The sequence below is a fragment of the Stigmatopora nigra genome, chromosome 10 (genome assembly GCF_051989575.1).
Source record: "Stigmatopora nigra isolate UIUO_SnigA chromosome 10, RoL_Snig_1.1, whole genome shotgun sequence".
NCBI lineage: Eukaryota > Metazoa > Chordata > Actinopteri > Syngnathiformes > Syngnathidae > Stigmatopora > Stigmatopora nigra.
In genome coordinates, this window is record NC_135517.1 from 9249415 (window position 1) to 9271407 (window position 21993).

Here is a 21993-nt window from a genome sequence, read left to right on the forward strand (position 1 = left end):
TATTTGCCTAATAAAATGCTGAACAGAGAGGTGCCGTCCATGTGTATGTTTAACAACACAATGAAATGCATTACCGTCTGGTGTATATTGACATTACTGTCTACATACTGTAAGTACGACTAAATCATTTGGCACAGACAAGCTATATTTGCCAAGCAATAATTTTCTGCCAAATTGACATTGGTCAGAATAATTAAGACTCTTGTTTCTATTTCATGTGATACTTTAATTGCAATATGAATGTTATTTTGGAACTCAGAGTTTAAATGTTTTACACAGAAGGAGGAATATGGGCCGTGAGCCTTGATGCCACTGCTTTCACATTAATATTTTTGACTATAATATTTCAAGGAAATTCACACAATTATATTTCCTCTAATCAGAGAACCAAGTTGCTGCAATGAAAAATTGATTAAATAGTCACGTTAGGAGCTTGTTTGGTTTAATTGGAGCCACTGAGGGGATGTACCGTTTTCCACCTCCGCCATGTTGCTGATCCCTTGAGAAACAATTTTGATATTAAGTCGCGTTTAACACATTTGAAAAGTACTAAGTGTTAATCTGGCTATAAATCATGGGATTCTGATTACTGTTTAGTAATGTAAGGTATGTATTTACACTTGCGATGTTAACGGCAATAGAAATGCCATTACTTAACAATGACATTTAGTTGAAGTAAACATTCTTTACTCTACCTGCCATGAGGCTCATGGGGGGCGGGAGGTGCTGAATCCTATCCCAGCTAACTATGGGCGGGGGGGACACCTTGAATTTGGGGGCCAGCCAATCGCAGGGCACTCTTCTCATATATACTGTATAAATATACATACGTACATACAATATATATTGTCTGTGTCCTTGTAGTAAAAATATAAGGGTGTCTTGACATCGTTATTCAGTCATGACAGGAGGGCTGGGGAGGAATAGAGGTTGGCTTTGGGGGTTACACCACATGTCAGGTCGCATTCATCAAAAACAACTCTGCACAAACAATACTTGCACGACACACACACACACACACACACACACACCTCTGTACAAATGCATTTAAAACACATTCTTTTGCCGAAAAGCTCTGAGAGAGCTGCTTTCAATGTATGCTTGGCCATTCCTGGCATGCCCTATCTAATGTTTTCTATCACCTCAGATTTTGCCTTCCTTTACCCCTTGAAATCTCCAAGGAGTTGGGTACCAATGGTGATTGACATCTCTTTGAGCATTTCTGGTCCTGCATGGGGGCTTATTGAGTGAAAACTTTGACTTTCATGACTGACTTGGGAAGACCTTATGTCTTGTATTTGTCTTCTTTTATATTTATAGATGGAATGGTATGGGAATACGGGATGAAAGCTTCTGTGGCGAGTACAATTCCTTACGTTGTAAAACCCTTGTTTCTTAAGACATGGTACTCATAAATTCTGATTATAGTATAATCCTGACTAGCCTGCGTTATGACACGATACACAGGAAAATTCTTCTCTATTTGTGCTTGTTAACAGTTAATTTAATTCACATCACGATCACAGGGTTCGTGCACTTGGCGATGTGAGTGTTGCCCAAACTTATTAAGACTGAAAGGAAATAGCATTTGTATTACACTTAACACAACCTGTCAGCCCGCACAGCACACCACCAAAAATAGTTCACCATTTATTCTCAAATGGTAGAGAATAAATGGAAATTGTATATATTTTTGGTGGTGTGCTGTATTCAGTCTGACAAAGCCAAAAAAAAGGAATGAAATAATGAAAATGTGTTTCTATCCTATTCTGTCCGGTCCTATTCTATCCAAGGCTTACGACAGAAATAGAAAATGGACCATCAAAAGTTGTATAAAGGCCATTCTCTAAGATTCCCACAAAATGCCCTTCCCCCTCCCTAACCATACCCTTGCTACTGACAGATGGTTGAAATATTCTCTAGTCTTGCTGAGTATGAGAACTCTGCAAATAAAGAGGTCTAGGTCACTGCTAATAAGCATGTGACCACCTATACACTTGCAGCAGAAAAAAAATCCATAACCTTGATAGAAATGATACTTTTTAAATGAGTTGTTGATTGACAATCTGGCTGTGATGACTAATTGTGGCTAAGCAGGGAGTTAAGGACATTTGTTCCACTTAGACTGAATTATTATAGGCTATCTCTATAGCTTTTACAAGTTAATATTATTCATATATTGGAAGCTGATATTTAGTAATAACTGCAGCAATCATACACAGTAGATTTCCTTTTTTGTGACATAAATAACACCTGTCAGAAAGGTGATGAGAATGGTTTATGAAAGATGACAATAATTATGGCATGAGTGCCAGTAGGTTGAATGAACCATTATCAATATAGACATTAATCATGGAAGACCTTTGTGAATAAGAGTTGACCTCTGTCTGGTTTAACAAATCGGTGACGTAAATGAATATATGTTAACAACAGGAATAAAATGGATTACTCGTAGTACTAATAAGGAAAAAGTTAAGTAGGCTGACTGACAAAATTCTTTAGAATTTTCCAAACAACGTTAAACACATTCAGCCCCCTGGGTTATTTTTTTCCCACACAAGTCCATAGCATACAGTAAAAAAAGAAAAAAACTGACATTCAGTCATTGTCCAAGGGATTCACGTCAATGCCAGCCCCCCATGTTCAAGGCGAGCAGTAATTTCACTCTCCTTGAATTTGCAGGCATGTCAGCCTCAGCTCTCGGCTAGGCGGAAGGTGGTTAATCCTGGTTGGGCGTTGACCCGCATTGGAGCTGTCAAGAACAAGCTTAGTTCATGTGGTCTGCTGGACCAGTGGATACAGACCGAACCTGAAAATGGAAGAGAGAATAAGTCTGCCAAAACATCGTCGCAGCCAGGCGTGAACTGGTGCAGTTGAATGCCTGAAGCATCACAGTCCACTTGTACAACTGCAGTGGCTTTGAAGCCAACAAGGCCGGCAGGGAGGTCTCTGTTCAGAATGTAAAGTGTTGCACATTTTTTATTGTTTTTTATTTGAATTTAATAAAATGTTTTGAGTTTTCATTTAAAAGAGATTAACAACTAAAACTTGAGACAAATCTGGCATATAAGCACTGATACAGAAAAGCCTTTGGGGGGGGATGAGTTTAAATGAATGTTCTCACAATTGAAAACCTTTTTTTAATAAGAGGCATCATTTGTCAAAATACTATATCCCACTAGAATACCAGATTTTGTGATGCCATTTAGTTATTAGTATTATAACTGGCAACTGAACAATACCAATATAACCAATCTTCTCGTCCCTATAAGAAAAAAGCTTACATGAAAAATGTCATAATAATTGCAATCTAACATAGCCTAAAAAAAATGCACAAAGGCCATGTAAATTTGTCAAAGAGGAAATATGTATATAAACATTTGTATTTAATATCCAAGATTTCTAGGATTGGCAATGGGAAAAATCCCCCACAAATTGGGAATTTTGAGTCATAACCAAGTGAGTTGGAGTTTAACAAATGAGATGCATGGCAAATGTAACCATACTATTTAATTGCATCACTGATACAGTTTAAGATGTCAAGTGCTCAGATCATTATATCAAGATTCGTTCATGCATACCAATTTGTGTAATTGCCACTCTGATTGTCTTTTTATCATTTACACTGGGTTGATAAAGTCCAATCCAATCTTTATTGTCTGTGAACATGACACACCAATTTCGCATGGTGTCGGTAGTTGACAGGATCATTTGGAATTAGCATGCCTGAATGAATCTTTCAATCATAACATTAAATCTCTCATCTGGAGCCAGACATAGTAGCTTAATACGCTGGTATTTTCAAAGGCTTATTTGTTTTTTTTTGTGGTTTACAGCCATCTTTGAGATGTGTTTGATAAGTTTCCTTCATTCCTATGCCATTAGATGGTGATTTGTATATAATCTGTTTTTACGGAATCAGATTTGTGTCAAAAACGATTCAGATTTAATATGTATCTGTAAGAAAACTTTCTTGAAGTAAAAATATAAAGTGTCTGAAAAAAAGTGTTGGTAACCTGCAATAAGAATTGCAAAAAAACACACGGCTGTTTTGGAATATTGCTTCCCGTTAACAAGATATGAAAAGCAAGAATAATAGCAGGGTATCCAAATGAATGAACACAATTACAGTGTGAACTCTTGTAAAAAAAAACATCACCAAAACTGAAATATGTGATATACTGCCTACTTAATACGAGCAGCATTATCATTTTACAGTTGTCGGATATCCATATGCAAAATGCCATCCTCTCTGGGGAACTTTTATCCTCAGTACTGCTACTGATCAACAGATTTTTAGAACTAGTTTGTTCACGGTTGGTCTGCTTCAGTTTTCCCTTTGTTGTAATTGCATAAACGTATATACTAGGGGTGGCCAACTCCAGTCCTCGAGATCCCCAATCCAGTCTGTTTTCCATGTTTCCTTCCACCAACACACCTGAATCCAGTAAGCGGGATAAGTATGAAGCTTTTGGCCAGCTTGCTAATGAGTTGATCATTGGATTCATGTGTAGTAGAGGAAGGAGCAATGGAAAACAGACTGGACTTAGCCATCCCTGGTATATACAGTCATTATATTTCTTTCCTTTTATATGCTCCCTATTGCACTTGTCCTCATTATGGTGGCAAGTAAGCTGAATCCTATCCCATTTGTGTCCATTTTAATGTAAAGCAGACGTGGCAAACGCTACAAATCAACTGACATATTTATTTTCATCACCTTTGCTTGTGAAAGCGGTTGTTTCCTTATGTCTCGACAAGTCGCCAGGTGGCTTTCACACTTGGAGGTAGCATCTGGAGTAGATATATCACTGGCTGACTATTTCTGGTGTTGTACCCGTGATTTTCTTTCACGGGTAGAAGGTGGTATTGTTTCGCCTTTAACAGACGGGTGAAATAATCAGACAGGCTCTTTGTTGTCTTTCCAAAACCAACTTTAGTTATTTAAGCAATTCACACAAAACATAATATACAATAACACTCAAATATATACATAGTAACATATTAACAACCCGTTATAATCCAAAGCAATGTACTTGCTGCATAAACGATTATAACTTATGAGTATTGTAACTTGTTACTTTTTGTTCCGGCCGTCATTTACTGCATACTATTATGCTACTGTTATAACGGCGGCCGAAAGTAGCCTGCTGTAGACAATGCGCCCGAGACGCGCACATTCGCGCACACACATAAAAAAAAAGTCAACAACCCACGGTCGAAGGTAGCTCGCTTTAAACAATACCCGAGACTCGCACATTTACTCGCACACATGAAAAAGTAAATAATCAGCGGCCGAAGGTAGCTTGCTGTAAACAATACCCGAGCCTCGCACATTTACGCGCACACATAAAGAAGTAAACAATCAGCGGCCGAAGGTAGCTCGCTGTAAACAATGCACCCGAGACGCGCACATTCGCGCACACACATAAAAGTAAACAAGCATCACTTAAGCATTACGTTCTCTCTGACATGTTACTATTGCCTCTTGCACATCTCACACTCAGTCGTTATACAAAACAAAGCAACATACCTTTAACAGACGGGTGAAATAATCAGACAGGCTCTTTGTTGTCTTTCCAAAACCAACTTGGATAACTGTCTGAATAGCCCGTTATTATACCCTACCAAGGTCTATGACCATTGGTTAGTCATTACGTCATCGCCCCTTGTTTTTCGCATGCTAGCGGCATGAGTCCCCTTTCAACTTAACACCTGCACTCATATATAACATCAACTAATTAACCCTGTCACACTAGCGGCATGAGTCCCTTTTTAACTTAACTCCTGCACTCATGTCTAACATCAATCACTTCACCCTGTCACACTCTCCCCCACAAAAACAAATGTCGTCCCGACATTAATATGCTCCCAAACATTTCCACTTTGGTGAGCCGATGCTCATTACAGTCCAGGCGACACGGCCATAGTTCAAATATAATCCACAACTCGTACGGTCCACGTTTTACTGGATGGCACAGTAATCACAGTCCATAACAGTCCATAACAGTCCATAACAGTCCATGACAGTCCATAACAGTCCATGACAGTCCAAGCTTGTTGGAGTCCAAACAAAAAAGGTGGCTGCAGGTAATATGGATGCAGGTGTACTAACCATGGGGCCACTCCTGGTGCAGGCTAAACAGTTAGCCGCTCCTGCGGTGACTGTGTACTATAACAGGAGGGGATTCCAAGATGGTCATAGGTCGTACGTCGTGGTGGGTGTCTCTCCCTTCTCGGCCGTTCATCAGTCAGCGCCCCAGGTTCCGTCACGGCGGTTGGCGGGGAAGTCTCTGAGAACTGCTCATCACTAAGACCTTCAAGAGGAGGGTTTGCTCCCTCACCAGGCAGGTCCTCCAGCTGATGGTCCTCTTCCACTTGTACTGGTCCGGAAGCAGGGCCCCTCACTTCGTGTGTTTGGTCCACAGGCAGTGGCCCGCGCTCCGGCTCCATCTCCTGGGCACCTCTCTCATTTAGCTGGCGTAGCTCATAGTGGGAGTCATCTTCGTCATCGCTTTCTTCGTCTGACTCCTGATGAGATGCCGGCTGCTGTTTCTTTCTCGGCGTCCTCGTGCCGATTTTCCCTTCTTCTGGTGTTATCTCAACGGGCAAATGTTCACAAGACATTAGTAGATTTCTGTACAGAATTCTGGAACGATCTTTACCTCTTCCTGGCCTAACTTCATAAATTAGTAGGCCAGATCCCATTTGCTTCACCACTGTGTGAACTGCATCTTCCCAGAAGTCACGGAGTTTCCCAGGTCCTCCTCTTGGTGTCAGGTTGTCTGGTTTTGGTTTAACCTTTGGGAATCTACTCGTCTTTGTCTGTTGAGTAGGAATTGATTCACTAGATTTTTGACATTCAAGGGGAGACTTGTCAGTATCTCTACCATATTGGGTCAAAGCTCTAGTTGATTCTATCTTTATTCTCTCATTCGCCTGTTCTTGTTCCCTTACTTTCAAGAATGTAACTTTTTCCAGCTTCAGTAATTCAACCTCCTCTTTCAGTTCTCCCTCCCTCTGGAGAGATGCCATAATCTCTCTTTCTGTTGCTTGCTTGGTCTGGAAAAGTTTCTCCTTCTCCACAACAAACATGTCCACCTGTTTCTCCAGAGCCATTTTCTCTTCTTGCAGTACGCTAATCTCATCAGTTTTCTGCTGCTCAGCTTGTTCAAACTGAAGTTCAAGATGGTCAATCTTTTTCTGAAAGGCTTCTCTCTGTTGCAATATGTCCTCTTCCAGTTTTTGGATGATGTGATCTTTAGATTGAACGATTTCATCAGTATGCAAGTTTTCTAGCGCCAAGAGTTTTTTCTGTCGGGCTATTTCCTCTTCATAAGATGAAAGCTTCAATTCTTTTGCTTCCACATCTGCTGCTGCCTTTGCTAAACAGCCAACTGTTTTGTCAAGCTGGTTCTTCAACTCTACATTTTCGCACCGCAGCTTTTCTCTCTCAGCTTTGTAAATTTCTATAGCTTCATTTCTCGCAGAGAGCTGCTCCAACAAATCTCTTCTTTGCTTATCGCTCTCTTCATTATGCCTAGCTTGTTCTTGTTTCATGGCTTCAAGGTCCCTCTTGAGAATTTTTTCGCGCTCAAGAGAGGCCAAGTGTTCACTATTTATTGCCTGCTTTGCCCCAAAAAGTCTCTGCCACCCCAGTCTTCTGTCTTCATACAACATCCTTATCCCCTCTTTTAATTTTAACAACTCAGACATACCTTTGTCCTCGTCTTTGAGTTCGTTCCTTTCCAGGTGGTTATCGATGTGACACAACAATTGGCATACTGATATGCGTTTCGTTTTCCCTATGTTAAGGAAATCACATATTTCTAACAGGTCATTAACTGTTAGCTTGTACAACATTTCTTCTACCTCTATGCGTACTTGCTCCCGTTCCATTTCCATTTTCTCAACACGGTAGGAGTTTGGTTTATGATGAAAAGTGAACACTGAACTGGCACGTTTTTACCGTCTCTCTGATGATCTCTACTGGCCTCAGATGACGAGTACTCTGCCAACTTCACGTTCCTTTTAACAGCAACACCTCTTCTCACTGTCTTGATCCTGGTTGTGGTTTAGGTTTTGCGGGCTCAGCATTCAGTACTCAGGTTGTGAATACTGGACATCAAAGCAGCAAATCCCAGCGGTGCCTCCAAAAATGTTGTACCCGTGATTTTCTTTCACGGGTAGAAGGTGGTATTGTTTCGCCTTTAACAGACGGGTGAAATAATCAGACAGGCTCTTTGTTGTCTTTCCAAAACCAACTTTAGTTATTTAAGCAATTCACACAAAACATAATATACAATAACACTCAAATATATACATAGTAACATATTAACAACCCGTTATAATCCAAAGCAATGTACTTGCTGCATAAACGATTATAACTTATGAGTATTGTAACTTGTTACTTTTTGTTCCGGCCGTCATTTACTGCATACTATTATGCTACTGTTATAACGGCGGCCGAAAGTAGCCTGCTGTAGACAATGCGCCCGAGACGCGCACATTCGCGCACACACATAAAAAAAAAGTCAACAACCCACGGTCGAAGGTAGCTCGCTTTAAACAATACCCGAGACTCGCACATTTACTCGCACACATGAAAAAGTAAATAATCAGCGGCCGAAGGTAGCTTGCTGTAAACAATACCCGAGCCTCGCACATTTACGCGCACACATAAAGAAGTAAACAATCAGCGGCCGAAGGTAGCTTGCTGTAAACAATGCACCCGAGACGCGCACATTCGCGCACACACATAAAAGTAAACAAGCATCACTTAAGCATTACGTTCTCTCTGACATGTTACTATTGCCTCTTGCACATCTCACACTCAGTCGTTATACAAAACAAAGCAACATACCTTTAACAGACGGGTGAAATAATCAGACAGGCTCTTTGTTGTCTTTCCAAAACCAACTTGGATAACTGTCTGAATAGCCCGTTATTATACCCTACCAAGGTCTATGACCATTGGTTAGTCATTACGTCATCGCCCCTTGTTTTTCGCATGCTAGCGGCATGAGTCCCCTTTCAACTTAACACCTGCACTCATATATAACATCAACTAATTAACCCTGTCACACTAGCGGCATGAGTCCCTTTTTAACTTAACTCCTGCACTCATGTCTAACATCAATCACTTCACCCTGTCACACTGGCATTGTGACCAAGCTGCTTAAATCCAAGGCAATTTTCAGTCGTTTCTTGGATATGGGCTCATCATTGATAGGGATGTCCCAATTGCCCTCAAGGGATTCTTCACGACATGTTGTTTCAAGGGTAAATCATGCTATTTGCTGTTTGTTGTAGCCATAAAAATGATGATCATTTTCGGATGTCTTAGAACCTGAATCTTAGATTAAAGAAAATTAATCCACTAGTCACTCAGTGACTCAGTATTGAAAATTCAGACATTTTGCTGCCAAACAATGATAAAAAAAAACCAAAAGAAAAGAAATAGACTTGGAGTAACTGCCTTTAGAGACAACTAGATATCATGCATTTTTATTACTCTCAATAAAATGTGATTGCTGTAAGGATTACATCTGCGACACAAACATTAAAGTTTGTGATGACATTGCCACTCATGAGAGATTCTAAGAACTTCCTGACGGATGTTGGTCTTCAAAGCCTCAATGGTCGGCTACCGGTTGTTGCTGTCAGGTACCCCCGGAGGAGGTAGTCTGCAGGAGAAAGATCAGGAGAAGGGGGCAGGCAATGGGTTATTCGTTCACCGTGGGATTATCCACTGAAGTACCCGTGAAGGAAATCCAGTTCATGTTAGACTCTCCTTCAGGTATTGCCACAGAAAGTAGTAAGGGTCTCCATTTTGACTGTGAAGGGATCAAATGAATGATCATTTTCATTAAAAAGTGCTAATATTTTATTGACCCACTGTGGAAGTCCTTTTGCATGCTTGTAATGAGCTTTCTTTCCTTTTCCTGAAAAGTCTGGCACACTTTAAAGAAGGATTATTTCCTATCTATGTTGCAGAGCATCTAAATATTTATTTTTAAAAAAAGTAACCCAAGGCTATTATTCCAAAATTACCAGAATAAGACTACTTAAAAAAAACGAGTCTCAGAGTTAAACCCCTGTGTTGATTATTTGAAGCTGTTTTGCCTCTTGGGTATTAGAAAAAGAGCAATTTTCAAATCCAGTTGCATAAGACTTATTTTTGTGTTGTTACTTAAAATCATCAGACTGTGTTTCATGCAGACAGGTGGTTTTAGGTTATAACACAGAAATCAGTGGCCTAAATCCCCGATTCATAATCTGTCATGCACACACACACACACACACACACACACACACACACACACACACACACACACACACACACACACACACACACACACACACACACACACACACACACACACACACACACACACACACACACACACACACACACACACACACACACACACACATGAAGCTTCTAGGTCTAAAGCAATATTCCCTCTAAAGAATAGTACCTATCTTAGATGGTGTAGGGGAAAAAATAGGTCTGTTTGTTGTATGTATACATGCTGGAAAGTGCAGTGGCCAGACAATTATCAGTTTGGATCATATTTTTTTCCCTCCCTCTTTATAGTACATCAATCCGACAGATCCTCAGAATGCTTCAGGCATTTTCGTGTCTTTATTTGCTGTCAGGCAAGGGCAGATTTTTTCTATTTTTTCCCTTAACGACTTGTTCCAGCTATTTGGTCACTTGGGCATTGCACCCAAGAGAGAGATGTCAACATTTCCCAAATGAAAAGTTTCACATGCATAATACTTATATTATATATAAGCAAGCTATATGGAGATTTTTGTACACAATGTGAGCAGGTTATATTATAACCGTGTGCAATATCAGTATGATTAAATGATTAACATGGCAAAGCCAATCGGCGTCTTGGCTAAAACTGTCAAATTCAAACTTCCGCTCTGGCATCCAATACCATTTTTAATTGCCTTGGAGCACAACATTTATAAGCCGCAGGTAACTCTGCTGTACTGACATCTCGGCTGACAGTCTGTAAATTAAATTTGGCGCAGAGGCAGTAGTATTTGAAATCAAATTTGTGCCAAAATGTCAGCCTCCAGGAATCTGCCATTTTTTTGTTTTAACATTATTTTTTCTGTCATCATTCTCCTCACAAACATCCGATCGTTCAACATGTAATCCTCGAGTAACGAACAATTTCCATTCCGACATAGATATGTATTAGCTCTACAAGGATATGTGAGGAAGCCTGTTTATTGCTGCAAAAGGCAGCCTCTGTTTTTTATGGCATCCACTGGTGCCTGCACAGAAAATTGCCCAAACTATCTGACTGACTTTTGGCTGAACTGAATTTCAGCTGAATACATTTTGGTGTACACCCTTGAATTGTCACTAGTCAGTGACTAGAAATGGGAGCAAAGGCAGTTCCATTCACACCAACACCTTTTACTCACAAATAAGTAAATATCATGATGTTATTGATGTGCATTTGAAATGAGTGTTCTCATAATCCCATATTTTTAGGATACCCTTTGCCAAAAGTGCTTTTATGTAGCAGGGCCAATATTCAACAGTTTTAACCATTGTAAAGTGCTGTTTTTGTAAGCTGCTGTCATCTTGTCGGAAAATGGCTCTGCTTGTGACAAGAGCAGCAACCTTGCCACGTATCGAGTAGCACTTCTTGGTGTGTGTTTGTTTGTGTGGGTGTATTGGGGTGGAAGGTTGGGGGGGGGGGTATCCTCTCAGCCTGTGTATGTGTTTCAAAGTAGGGCCCAAATGGCTCGGTCATCAACTCATTTCCCTTAACAGATTTATTGTTCAGCAACTGATTATAATTTTTTATAAAATGTTTAAAAAAAATCAACTTAAGGTCATAGAATCATTAAGGCAAAAGTTGTTTATTTGAGACATTTCCTTAAAAGCATGAGCATCCTTTCAATCATTCATTTTCAACATTGCTCATCCTCATCTGGGTCATGGGGTGCTAGAGCCTATCCCAGCTGACTTTGGGCGATCATAGTCATTCGCACTCACTCTGCCTAAGAGTGGGAATTGAACCCACATGGAAGTCAGAACAACAGCACCCTCAGTGGCAGTTTGAGCAGCAATTTGAATAAAAATGCTGTTTTAATTATTTCATTTGTATCATTTGCTTCCACACGAGAGTACCAATCATGACAACAAAGAAATGCATAACAGAGCTTGCTGGCGTTTGTGGTTAATGCGCCGGCCTCACTGCTCTGGGGTCCTGAGTTCAAATCCAGGCCATGTCCACCTGGTACTCTGATTTTCCTCCCACATTTAATCTTGACTTTTTACCATGCAAAATGTCCACATGACCAAAATGCTATGAGAAACACAATTGTTTGCTGCAACAGCCTGAACCAAAAAGGTTGAATGGCATTCATCTTTTTTTGTAATGAAAGTGTTCCAGGTATCACAAGGTCACAATTTCCTCTGAAAATGACCTCATATCGGCAACGTGTGTCCCAGTGTGGTGAAAACCACTTTCCATTATACCTTTCCCTGCACAAGACACAGACAACATTTAATAGAGCATGTGTTCATGCCATTCCCTAAAGGTGCAGGTGGGGTTAATGAGTGCTGGATTGCATTCTTGCTCCTCCGCAATACTCCCAACACATTATGAGGTTGTAAATGAATCTTGTAACATCTTGACATGCGGTGTGGAACTTGCAGGAGTTCGGAAATTGAGAATTTTGCACAAGGCCGTGGCAAATAACCACTGATGTATTTCCAATCAACCAAGTGTGCAGTTTACTACTCAAAGGTATTGGCCTTGTCATATGAGCCGGAATGGGTAGCAGTACTGTTCTGAAGTATGCAAAGTACAGTACTGTAATCTAATTTAAAGAGGAAATAGGAAGAAAACTGACTTTTTTTTATATTCAGCCAACAGTTTTATGTATTTGGAGAAATCATTCAGCTATGTCTGTTGGGGTTCTTTTTTTTGCTTTGGGAGTAATAGTTATCCAAAATTGTCTGGGGGGGAAAAGAGAAAAATGTTATTATATTTTTGGTCCTGCTGCTAAATTGAAGCTTATACCTAGAGCATCTGTTAATTTTAAATGAGACAAGTGCATGTAGGTCACAGCTCTCTTTTGTTGTTTTTGTCTCTTCTCTTGAAAAAGTTTCAGATGACAGTATGCCTAGTGCACCATCTGTACAGCTGCTTATTATCCCAAGCTACAAAACAGAAGGTTAGTGTGCAAGTGGGCAACATTATATTCCTAACCATTCCACAAATAGATGCTCATTTGCTAAGCCTTTGACTCTGTCTCCACTGCGGATGAAATTGTGTGCGAGTTCACTGTGTGTTTCAATAGACTATATTTAAGAATATACCCAACATATTAAGGAAGCTTCAAATTTGTGGATGAAAGCTAAATCGGCAAGCACGGTTTTCAAAAACTCTATTTATATCTCATTAACATTATTGGCTTGGTGCACACCATCTGACTAGGGGCTCTCTCAGTAATTACACGGGATCAACCCCCATCTACACACCAAGTCCTTGCAACATGGGACATATAAGTTTAGGATTATAATATGAATGGCTTGTAAGGAGCATATTCTCCAGGGTGCCTATAGGATTATGGTATACATAATGTTGACAGGCTTGGAAATTATCCCAAACATTCCATTTTATTCTCAAGACAGGTGGATTTTTTTTAAATATTTTTCCTGACAGTATTTCAAATATGTATTTGATGCAGTAATACAAAAAAATGTATGACCATGTAACCTAAAACTCGGGACTGGTAGCTCACTGAAAGTATAATTCAAAAGATTTTCTATTGTGATTGTAGAAAAAAAAGGATATTTGCCTAGTGATGAGAAAATTGCAGCGGAATAATAATAATGATAAATATTATTGTAATTCCACAGAACCTTGAGAGAGCAAGGTGAAGCTTAATGGACTCATTTATTAACTTTTGATCAAGAGGGTAGAACAGTGGGAGCTAGAAAATGGAATGAGAGACGTTTACTTTATTGTATATTTGTCATATTTGGTGAGTCATTCCTAAACTCTTCTTTAGCACCAGAAAGATAAAATACTTTTTCATTCCCTACTGGAATTATTTTGTGTTTACTGTCAGAATAATAAAAATAATACATTTCTCTACCTGATCTATCTTATGTACGTTCCTGTTTATTTATTATTCATCAAGGAAGGACCTTATTTAATATTAGAAATTTCTCATGGCACGCTACAAAACAAAAAATGCCAGAAGATATGAAAACTAAAATAAAAATCCTTGGACAATTTACCAAAAGATTTACTCACTGAATGTGAAATTTGGCAGTGTTTGATTAATCCCTAAAAATAACATACCCATTAGAAGCCATGATTTATTCATTTGTAGGAATGTCAATGAGTTTATTCCTGTTTCTTTCATCTAAAGGAATAGAATGATGATATTGAATTATTTTCCTATCATTGTATGTATTTATGTATATACATACATGCATACATTATATAAGACCAATTTTAAGACAAATCAAGTGAAAGTGCGCAGCTATCCATACCATGCTTGATGCGCTATAGCGCCCTGGTTGGGAATCATTAAATGAGATTTAAAATCCCACAGGGGGTTGTTAGAACAGTGATTCACATTTTAAAATGTCACAATTGCAGCATTGAGGGTTAAACCCTACCAAAGCTGCTTTTTGTCTACATTTCTGTCTATAACCTTTAGAGATTGTGTACGTTGTACGCCTGAGATGGGCTGAGAGTAAAACCACGGCACCCCTGTGTTGCATTGAGAGGACCCAGATTAGCTAAGAGAAGAAAATATTTCTCAGTTAAAACATGCAGTAATATTTTGGGTGAGAAACTCGTCTAAAAACAGAGATAACAACTTATATGAACAACAACTAAGTAGTATATGCAATTTAATTGAATTGACTATAATACATGATGAAGTCATTCAGTTTGTGAAGAAGGCAAGGGAACATTTCATGTGAACAAGTGGCTGAAATACTAGATTCTTCCTGGAAGGTATCCGTGCCTCAGAGATACGACACCCAGCTTTCAATTTAAATGATGTGACTCACCATTGACTGTTGACTTAGAGTAATGTAGAACCGATCGTGTCGAGACTGACTGCTGCTTTAAAACCTTTACAAAAAAATGAGTCACATCCCAAATAAAATAGAAAATAAAGCCTTATATTGAATAAACATGTTGAGTACATATCTCTTAGCTCGTTGCTTTGAATACAAAATAGAGCTGAATGTCAATGTGACTGTTGACTGTTGACATAAAGAAATTTAGTACCGATTTTGTCGAGACTGACTGCTGTTTCAAAAGATTGACCAAAAAAAAAAAAAAAAAGACTCACAACTGTTCCTTGTCTGTTTGCCTTCCGATTTGCTGGCCACCTGCATTTCCCTGGCATGTCAGCCAGCATTAGGTAAGATAGCATCCAGGAAATACACGGCCCAAGTAAGGAGAAGAGAGATATACAGAGAATAGTTTGTTGTTATGGTGATGAATTAATTGTTAAAAAACAATAAAGGCTCTCAATACATACAATACATCATTGTAAATTATTAACGTAGAGGCTGGTAGGATATATATCGACCTGGGATAAAGGTCATAACTGACGTCTTGATCTATTAAAGAATGAGGAAAAGGTTGGAGTGGCAATCGTGAGTCAATATCGCTGGTCATTGTCAGCAAATGTGTCATGTGAGGAAAATGCTTGGATAAAAAAAACTCTTGAATCAGACATATGTTTATCATTGATCACAAAAGAGCCACATTATGGACATTTATCATTTTAATTGCTTGTATTATAATGTGGAGAGTCTTTGGATGTCTAGAGTGCCCCCAATCATGTGTCATTGTCTTTGGAACACCACAAGCAAGTACAGCTCTTTTTCATAAAAGGTCTTACTTTAAATTTGATGAATAATGCTATACATCATGAAATTTTATTTGGAGTATATGAATGTTGTTTTCATGGACATTTCTAAGCGTATAGTTGCAAATATGAGCAAGTGACAACAGCACAGTGAGGAAGAGAGCATGAGCAGGTAATGGTAAAATCCCAAATGAGATGCTGCAGTAGCTAATGAGTAATCTTAACTGCAGATTTCAAGAAAGCATCTGTACAGGAGGCCGTCATTTAAAGGATGTCATTATTTTTTAATGATAAAATTGTTCATTAAATGGCATGTCTGCAGGTTTTAATTAGAATGAATGCACTAGTTTTCTTCCATCACTCTTGGTTTTTATTGGAATGTTTACTGACTGACTGACTTCGCCAAAAAGCAGCATGAGATCGATATCCTCTCGGGGGCGGTGTCATTGTGAAAAGTTGTTTGTCTCTGTAGGATTTGTGACCGGTCTACGGTGCGGTGGGATAAGCTCCAGCACTCCTCGACCCTGACAAGGGACAAACGATGTTGAATGGGAATGAATATTACTATCCTTATTTTGGTTTCTTAATACCTTCATTTGTTTAATTGTGTTTTATGATTACTGAGAAAGTCTGCAGTGTTTGTGTGCTTGTGTGTGTGTGTGTGTGTGTGTGTGTGTGTGTGTGTGTGTTAGTGTGTGTCCCCTGAGGAATGAGGAGATGGTTGGTTCAAAAATAGAAAAACACACTGAGTGCCCTTTTTTCTTTCCCTTTTACATTAGTGGATTTGTTTGTTGTTTTGAATTCTCATCACACGCTTTTCTTTCTTAAGGAGCATTAATTGTTATTTTGGCCATTTGACATCATGATAAGATGATTGAGACATATAAATACCCTCATCTTGTATCTGTAATGTGCCAATCTGACTTCAATGTCAACTGATCCATACAGTCAATGCCAGTAAAAGTCTCCTATTTAAATTGACAGCAAGTCAAATATTCATGTCAGGGGGATTTCCTACGACATTCAAAGATGGGCCACTTAGGGTTTTAAACCGGGAAGTGAAGTGAAAGTCTTCTCTAAGATGCAGGCTTTCAAAATTTTTGCAGCTTGTTATGCGAGTTGGAGAGCCGCCAAGTGTCTGAGGACAGAGGAAGGAGAAGGGAGGCATTTGGAGGTGGAAAAGGTGATTCCCTTGAGCTAAAACCGTATTTCGGTCCCTGGACAAAAGTCTACCAGTCTCTTCATCGAGAATGTAAAGGGAGACGACATGTCAAGTAAGTCTAAGGACTTCTAATTGTTCCAATGAGAGTTTGCCTCGTAACAAAGGATATTTTGTAATTTGTAAAAAAAAAGTCTTAACCTCCTTCATGATGCAAACCTTATATACACGTATGGGACTGGCTCAAAGTTTGCATTGGCTTGTGGCTCCCATAGGGTTGCATTTATAAAAATGCCATTCCACTCATATGGGCAAACAAGCAGATACTGATATGCAACGATGTGCCACTCAAACTAACCCTTCCTTATTTGAGGTGCTCAGCTCAATGTATTCCAACCCCAAAACCTTGCCAGGCAGAAATTAGAATGCGGGGTTCTGTGTGTTGCATACTAAGTGAGTCACACATCACATTACTACTGCACTTGCCTGAGATGCTCACAGCTGCTCTTCATCTCATAGAGCGATAATGATGATTATGGCAGCTCCCTCCTTTAAATATTCTATAGGACGGATTTTTTTGCAACATCAATGATTGCAAGTGACAATAAGCTGGGTATTTCACTTTTAACTCCTGTTTTTGCTTGTTTGGACAGCAAAAAAAACAAAAAACGAATGAAATATTTTCAGATTAAACTCGATTTTCTCTAAAATTAGCATACCAGTAGAAATCAAATGCTTTATACTAATATTTGTTAATTTATAGAAGTCACTGATAACCTATTTTGGGGTAACTTGATCATTTCAATAAAGTTCTATGGCCGTAGTTACAATATTCTTGTTTTATCCATTTTTAAACTGTCCGTGTGATGACGGTTATTGTGTTAAGTATAGGTCATATTTAATAGAATGACCAATGTGTTTCTAACGATATACATTTAATAACTGCAAAATAGGTAGTGTCCACAAATATTTATCAAATGCAGTCCAGTGTATGCCACATAGGTTAGGAATTATATTAATAATTATATCTAAAATTTAAAGTGTATTAAAAAAAAGTGACACAGAATTGATTCTGCCAATATTCCCCAAAAATTATTTTATGATACAAAGTGTAAATTTGCACTCTGGTGACTGTGTGGAAATGATCACTAGTTTTTAGGTTGACAGAGGAAAGTGTTTCCGAGTTAAGTTTGGATGATATGATTACTGCGATGTGGCTTGACTCTTATAGTATTTAATTTCCCCGAGAGCATGCCCACTAGGTTGAGTTGCTCATTAGTATGAAAAGCCCTACTTATGCCGTGGCAAGATGTCATGCAACAATGAGGCTTTTCAAACCTTGAGATGGCGCTCTCTGAAGAAGAAGAAGAAGAAGAAGAAGAAGAAGAAGAATAGGACTGCTCATTGAAACATGGATGTTCACTACATGGCAGGGCTGCATTCTTTATGTGAACATCCAAGATAGTCCATTTAATGGTATGGTGGAAGAAGACAGGTTATATTGTTGACCATCCGCCTATAAATCTGTGCTGTTTGAAGGCTTGTCATAGAATATAATGCAAGAAATGAATCAAAGGGAAAATGCATTGAAGCACGTCCTCCTCTTTCCACTTTATGTCTTGAACACTCTGGGAAACACTGTTAAACACAAGAAGGAAAATTACTGTAAGAGTGTTTAAGAGCTTCTGTTGGCAGCCACAAATGTTCTGTGAAGTTTATTGAGTGATGCCAAAAACCTGAAAATGGATCATAAACTTGCAGCAACCTGTTGTATGCACACACTATAAAGTAATACAATTATAACCCAAGGATACGGTAGAAGCATTTGCCTTATAGTTAAAGTTAGTAATGGTCTTTGCAGGGATTTTGGCCCGATGTCAGCTGGGTAAGGCTCCAGCACCACCCGCTTGCCTATTGAGAATAAAGCAGTTCGTAAAATGAGATGAGAGAAAATTTTCAATTTCCCCAAATAAACTTATGGAAAAATACTAGGAAATAGTGAAAACACAGATTTAGGGCAAAAAGCAAAACAATTACTTTGAGGAAATAACACTGTCCAATTTACTCACAAAAAACAATTTCACAAATGTTATTTATTTTTGTCAGAGTTAATGCATCACACATATTTGCAATGTACAGGATAGAAAGCTACGAATCTATAAAAAACAATATTAAAAATTTAATTTAGCACAACAAATTATCAAAGATAAATATATATTTATATATATGTACAAATAATTGTGTTGTTCGGGTACCCTGTTGCACAAGTGGCCACAACAACACAAACTGATTTAAAAGGTACTCTCCATTTTAAAGGCATGTTCCTCCTTTGTGTTCTCCCCATCAGAACACAGAACATGTTTCATTTCATGGCTCACAGAGGGGATGGGGACTTTATTCATCTTGGCAAAAGTTTGACTTATTTCCATGAATGTTTTGCCTTTGGTTTCAGGAAGGATGAAAAAGAGGTAGATTGATGCCACCACACAGAAGCCCACAAATACCATAAATGCAAATGAATCCAGAGACTCCTACAAAAATTGAGAAAAAAAGAAGTTAAAAAAAATACTGAATGGAGTGAAATGAAAGCAAAAAGAAATATATATCACAGCCCATCACTGTCCAAACTTGGGGGCCGTTTATCAAAATACATTTTTTCCCCAACATGATTCTAGTCCTCTGTTTAAAAGTTAAAGTGTAAGAATGTCAAGTTGGCCCTTGCATAATTTAATTTTTCCAGAGATGATATGAGTTTGGATGCAAAAACTTTGGACATCTGGCTTCAGCTCATGAATTATCAAACCTTGACATTTACACAACAAACCGCTCGAGCACCGAGGCTTGTGTGAAATTCAATTCAAAAATTGAAGCTAAGCTTTTTAAGTGAGATGAATTTGGCATATAGTAAACATAAAAACTGTGCCCTGAGTGCTTATTTAAGGGCAGTATTTTTCCAATGATTAAAAAGTGCTCTTTGTTTGTTAGTCAGCTTGCAGGGCCCATCATAACCACAGAACCATGCACGCACCTAGCACCCACTAGAAGTAATGGCCAGTCCAAATAGCCATGACCGCCATGAAGAACTACTTAGTGCTTGGGCTGTTATGTCACACTGGCTGTTAGCCTCTGACACAGTCTCCGTATGGTAGGCGAATTTCATAAAAGCCCGATAAACAACATCGTGCAAAGGGCCTGACCCACTTTTTCATTTGGATTCTATGACGTAATCATCATCTGCAAATTTAGACAAAAAAAACAAAAAACACTGCCTCTCTCTTCTAGCTGTTGTAAGCGATGAGTCATTCATTTCCAAGTATGAAAACCTTATCTCCTCTTTGTGTGTCATCGTGTCACCAGTAAAGCAATGAAGGGATTTCACCAGCCACGTATAGTGAGAATTGACTACTGTATTGGGTTAACTGGGTTGGGGTAGATGAAGTTGGAGGTATGTAGCCATTACTGTGTGAAGAGCAACACACACAAAGAGCAGGGTATAGAATTGCAAAGCAGAGGTGAGTGTAGAACCCAACGGTCGAGGACAGCATGTAAAGGACGAGACGGAACGACATGAAGAAACCTGACAGGATAGAATGGTAAAGCCCTGCTGGCTCAGCATAGGACACAAGGGAGGTTCTTAGAAAAGACAGGGCAGATACAAACACATTCTGCTCTTATAAATGCCTATTGTGGGCAGTTAAACTATTTGCTTTCAGGGGCAGCACTTAGTTATAATCTGTGATTGAGATGTACGCTGTCACTGTGGGGGATTATATGCATGTGCGAGGGGTTTTTATGGATTTGCAGCATCCCGGCGGAGGACTACTGAATGATGGCGCTTTGGTGCCTTAAAGGCTGAACTGCAAAAAAAAATGACAAGCGAATCACTGAAAATATACACACTGGGCTCTTTAGGAGTTTTATCAATTATTTCCTTTCTGTCACATCCTTAGAGGTTGGTAATGGGGGGATGCAGTCACTAAGAATCACCGTTATGTATGTATCGGAGGCCATATATTACATGGCAAGCATTAGGATTTTTTTTCAAATATTGTACTATATTGTCTAAGATAAGTATGACAGTGAATTATTCTACCGTAATACAAAATAACAAGGATATTTGTTTATACAGCCACAATGTAATTGTGTCTGTAATGAGGCTATAAAATGCTCAAGTAATGAAGTTGCCTTCATTGTATGAACTGCTAATTAAACTTGTATTGTTTATCTGTTTGAAAAATGAAAATAGGTGTTTGTTCAAATTTAATTATTCAAATATTTTGTATTAGCTCTGTTTATCTTTTTTTATATAAGAAAATATTGCTATGTCCACATTAAAGATGTTGAAATATTATGTATTCACATTTCAGATCATTAGAAAACACAAACGTTTAATAGGTCTGTCTTTAACAATATATTGCTAATGTTCTTTTATAAATTTTTAAGAAATACTCCCAAGCCCTTAATGTGAATACAACAATAAATCTTAGTGAGCTTGGAGGGATGCAACATATGGAAAACCAAACCTGTCTTCCATGTTAAGATTGGTCTCATCACACTTAGTGTTTGTGTTTGGGAGGGGATTCTTTTAGTTGTTTGTGCCCGGCAAGCTGTTTGCTTTCACATCTGGCAGCTGTGTGATGATAGTGATGCTAGCGTATCCTACTGGTCCCAATTGGGATGTGCTGTTTTGTAGCATGAGGATAGGGAAATACATTGTCTTAATGGCCTCTGCAGCAACTTTGAAATACTAAGGGTCAAAATAGTAAATGGAGAAGTACATTTACTGTATTCAATGCGATATTGTTTGCTGTTTTTTTTCAGATTACACTGTCTGATAAATTGAAAACATCAACTTAGTTTGAAATAATCAACGTCTTTTTGAAAAATTATTTTGAAAAGTGAAACTGTCAGGGAGATTATTTCTAGCGCCAATGCTCCAAATTGTG

General features: G+C 38.7%; 1 protein-coding gene across 4 annotated transcripts in view; it reads right to left on the bottom strand.

Moving 5' to 3' along the window:
* Window positions 1-19159: 19159 nt before the first annotated feature.
* slc2a9l2 (solute carrier family 2 member 9, like 2) overlaps window positions 19160-21993 on the bottom strand; it is a 34607-nt gene continuing 31773 nt past the window's right edge. For all 4 annotated transcript variants that reach the window (XM_077726269.1, XM_077726270.1, XM_077726271.1 and 1 more), the window contains one exon: window positions 19160-19578. In XM_077726269.1, coding sequence (XP_077582395.1) covers window positions 19339-19578 — 240 coding nt within the window. In that variant the 3' untranslated portion in view covers window positions 19160-19338. The remainder of the gene's footprint in view (window positions 19579-21993) is intronic.